Raw genomic sequence first — 4,826 nt, forward strand, 5'->3', positions numbered from 1 at the left:
AAAGAGTCAAATCCTTCCATCCTGAAAGTGTCATACAAAAACTCCACCTATTTCCTATTGCAGCAGCAATTCAAGTGGTCACAGCACTTACTCTGCTTGTTACCAGCACACCTCTGCATATATACAGTAAAAGTGTGTGTGGGGGATGTGGCAGAAGTAGGCTGCAGCTGAGTGGAGACAGGTGGGGTGGCTGGGTTGAAATCTACAACCGCAGATGGGCAAATGAGCACTGAGGCTTTGGGTAGGTTCTCACCCAGACTCTAGAGGGGAAAAAAGGGGAGGCTGGATTAGGGCTGTGGAGGAGCAGGAAGGAAGCAAGCCTTCCTCTTTTTAGAATAATATCGTAGAACTCTGGTTACATGAGGGAAAGCTACCACTTATGATGGTCAAAAGTGGAGGAGCAGGAAGACTGCAAGAACAGAGGAAGCTTTTTCTGATCATTTCCGTTTCTACAAGCCTACAACAGTTTGTGGTATACATGGTTTTCTGAACCATATGTGGTTTCTGAGTATTCAGAAATTCTCAACTGGCTCTGCTTCATCAGTTTGTTCAGGCTCCCTCAAGCTTCTGTGCGTATCTAAGGAAAACATTACTGACAAATATGTTAATAATTTTGTTGGGTTTAAGACATCATATCAACAAAACTTTGGTCAGATAATTAAATAGTTCACCAGTAAGATGGGGCTCAAACCCCATATTAATCTTACCTTCAGAAAGAAGAAAAATCAGCATTACAATCTTACATTTTTTCTTGTTTCCTTTGAAAAACTTTATTTCCTTCATCACTCTACACTCACAGTTCCTGCCTGCTCTGTGTGGAAATCAGAGATTGTCAGCCCTTTTTTTAGGACTACATCCTTGTTCTGTGTCACCCTTTCCATGTTTCTTCTACTCCAGAGACAGCTGTCTTTCCAGGGTGCAATATACAACTGTTTTAGATGCTGGACAGGGTCTGTTCACCCACTCTTGTCCTGAATTTTGTTTGCCACATGTTAACCACACAGTATTTTTAATTTATAAAATCTGAACTATCACCATATCTGTTTATGGATGTTTCTAACACAGCCAAGACAATATCTTGTGAAGGTACCTTGCAGTATCTATTCCCAGGGCTGTCATAGTTTGTGTGCCACCCCGCTGGCGTATTCTTGTGGCTGCAGCCATCACATCTTCTGTTGTCGAGTATGTATTCAGGAAAAATTCATGGACCACATTCTGCCCATACTGAACAATTCCAACCTGAAACACATAGTTCATGATAAAAATCAACTGCCCTTTAAGAAAGCATATGTCTCCTGCAGTGGGGTAAAAGCCCATCTGTGCCTACAGCCAGAAAAATAACTGAGCTCTGTGTGTTTCCCTCAGTATGAAACACCCACCGGCATTTGAGCAACATTGGCTAGAAGACACTTAATCTCATTCAACATTTTGATGTTTCCAAATTGTTTCTATTAAAAAAATCCTCATTTGAAATAATTTGCACAGCAGCTCTGCTCTCCTCTAGGCCAAGGCAGAACAATACCCTAACCAGCAGTGACAGCTTCTCAAAAGATTTCCTTATAGCATAAGAGGACATGATTCACTCACAGCTCTCCTCGTTCATCTGATCTCATCATACAGCTGATAGTTTATTTACTTACCTAAACCTAGCCTAGAAAAAACCTTGCAGTGACAAATTTAGGCCCTCTGGGTTAGAGGAAGACAAAATACCCTTATCTTGATGAAGACAGCAGGGGAGTCCAGGACATGGCCATTCTCCCAGCAGGAGGTAAACCACTTGACATTTGAAAAGTGCCAGAAGAAACACAGTGAATAAAAGGGTGGCTTCTGGAGACGGGGAGGATGATAGAAATACTCTAGATTGTATCAGCAGGACAAATCTGTGTGTGAAAGATCGATGCACAGGATTGGAACCCAACCACAAACTCCTGAGGGAATCTGCTGCAAAAACAAGTGTGAAATAAAAAGATGAACAGTAATCTTAATTAATTTCTCTTGTTCATCTGTGTCAGTTTTAATGTTTTGGCAGATTCCTGAAGGCTTTTACTGTGAAGATTCCACACAATATGTATGTATGTATGTGCCATTAGCATATTTCAATGTTATGTTACACATGACAATTTATAGGTGTTTTTTAGGATAATGCACTGTTATAAAGCATATTTATGTCTCACTCATCTATTATTTAAAGCTCTATAGCATTTAAGTATGAAGATCAATACAACCTCTCGAATGTTTATGCCATTATATTATTTTAGAAGTGGCCTAGTATGTACTTTGCAATTGCTTTAGATGTGGCTTTTGAGGCACTTTCTTAGCTTCTCAGATTATGCACAATGCTTGTCTTTTTGTAGTAAATATTTGTAAATGGATAAATATTTGATACTAAACATCAATATAACTATTATGAAAAGCTAGTTAGATAATATTACAGGACTATAATTATAATGGTGTGTGGTAGCAAAACCTATTCCACTTAATTTCTGCATCCTTTTGAAAATAGCATCACATCTGGAAGAACTCATGTAAATTCAAAGTTATGACAAGTTTCTCCCTTTCAAGATGCTTAAATTCTCTTTTGGAGGCATTCTGTCTTCCACCTGTAGCCAAGTATCCAGAGGCTGCATGTTCTTGTGGGCAGCAGCCTTTTAATCATGCAAAGTGTTTACACAACGGGCTGGGGCACATGTTGTATCACTGCTCAGAGCAGTCATGTGGCACTGGCTGAATCCCAAGCTGGAGATTATATTTTTAACCCATTCCCTCCAAGACAACTGTTTTATGGCATGCACCTGAAATGACATACAGCATAATCTGATGCTGCTAGTAATTTTAAAAAGATTGTTACTGACTGGTGGTAAACAAGTGTTTTTCATCATGTTTGGTCTTTTGGAGAAGGAAGGATGCCTCAAGTATTCCAGGACTATGTGCAAGTGTAGCCAGTGAATACTGTACACCAGGGAGCCTGCTGCTGTAGATAGGTACCAGGACTCCTTCTCTGTAGCTTTGAGGATTTTATTGGTACCCGGATTAAATCAACTACTGATTGCTGCCAGGGTGAAAAGTTTCTGCCAGTCCTTCATGATTCTAGAGACCAATGTTGGTGTTGTCATTTTCCTGAAAAAGACTACAGGCTGACATTGAGTTGTATCATTTCCTATTTGAAAGGAAACGTCGTCCATTATCACAGCAAGTAAACATTTTGAGCATTTCCTTCTCAGGAAGTGAATGGGAAGAACATTTGAGTCTGGAAAACTGCACTGTGTTGCATAGCTTGTAAGTCAGGAAGGAAGAGGGGCATGTGGTTATCTTATGGGATACAATTGTTCTGTGGGACCCTTCCTTAGCTAGTGCTTTCAAAACACGGATCATCATGTTCTACCTATTTCATAGCATCAAAGATGAGCTGTTCCTCAAAAAAGATTAATTAAAAACTCACCAGCACTGATAAAATACTACCAGGCTGCATGACCCAGTCTCTTGCAGTATCACAGAATCTAGTCCACTTTAGAAAACTGGAATTGTATTCTACTAGATAACGATAAGGACTGAGCTTTTGCAGCCTTGTGCTCTAATGGAAAACTCCAAATGGAATTATCTACATGATGCAAACCTGCCTTCATGGGGCAATAAACCTGTTCAAACAGCATAACATAAGAATGATGGTTACAGATGTATGTTTTGGTTTGCTTGTTGAATTTAAATATGGAAAATGCAATACTACTTCACAGAAGGACATAGTTCTGCTCTACTCCAGAAAACCTAATATTTTTCCCAGAACTACTGGCCATAATCTAAGGAACATCTTTGTAATTCCTAAGTTTATGTTCCCTTCCCTAGAATTCCATGGCTTTTAGAATACACAAGGGAATAATTCCTTAATTGTCCCAAGTTCCTGTGAAAAAGTGTTGTATGAGAGAACAAGCAAGGGAAGGACTGTTCTACTCTGGGACAATTATTTATCGTTGTTCTGTAAGTGAATATAGCCCCTTATTTGGAAAGTACATTCTGGCTTTCCCAATAAATTACTAAGCTAATCTATTTGCTAAAAAAACCCAACAACAACAAAGCCAAAATAAAAGGAAAAACATGGAGATGATAAGCTAGGATTTTCCCCATTGGGATGGGAGGAAAATTAGAAATATTTTTGGTTGCACTTATACCATATTTAAAGTAAAAGAAAAGCAGATATGCCTTGGGAAGCACTAATGGATAATCCATTTTATCATATGGCCAACTTGCTAAAGATACCTGTAACAAGGCAAAATTTAATTTTCTCTGCTATATTTAGTTTGCTCCCAGGGATTCCAATAGAAATTTCTTGCAAACTGTTGCAAGGGTCTTTCTTCATCCTGAATCTTTTTAATATCTCTTTAACACAGTTCTGTTATTCTGGAGAGAAAATGGATCATAAGATATGACATGGAATGACTTATTACTTTTCTGTCCCTTTGGACATATAACAAGATACAGGACAAACACCTATAGCTGCCTGTTTCATGTATTAATGGACACATAAAACCTGTCTGAAAACTTCTGAAGGCCATTCCAAAATAGCTTTAATGATGGAATTGAACATATTGAAGTATTCTACTTTCTCTTTCGATATTCTTTACCGCTTAAGGTTGCTCATACGTAAAGGATTAAAAAATGCAACCTCAAATTAAAAAGACAGTTATCTCTAAAAAAGTTTAAAAAAGAGAAACAAAATTATCTTCCTTTGCAGTTAAATTAAAATGTGGAATAAGGCTGGAAGAAATGTTTCATTCCTACTTGCACTGTTTTTTTCTCATTTCATTCCTTCTTCACTTTTCTCTCATCACTTT

At 38.3% G+C, this 4,826-nt stretch overlaps 1 protein-coding gene across 1 annotated transcript in view; it reads right to left on the reverse strand.

Moving 5' to 3' along the window:
• The window catches only part of ITGA1 (integrin, alpha 1), a 48,527-nt gene that overhangs the window by 34,225 nt on the left and 9,476 nt on the right, over positions 1-4,826 (reverse strand). Inside the window, exon 7 of the mRNA XM_010008619.1 lies at positions 1,091-1,239. Coding sequence (XP_010006921.1) covers positions 1,091-1,239 — 149 coding nt within the window. The remainder of the gene's footprint in view (positions 1-1,090; positions 1,240-4,826) is intronic.

Source organism: Chaetura pelagica, unplaced genomic scaffold, assembly GCF_000747805.2.
Source record: "Chaetura pelagica isolate M959 unplaced genomic scaffold, ChaPel_1.0 scaffold382, whole genome shotgun sequence".
In the NCBI taxonomy this organism is placed as follows: Eukaryota; Metazoa; Chordata; class Aves; order Apodiformes; family Apodidae; genus Chaetura; species Chaetura pelagica.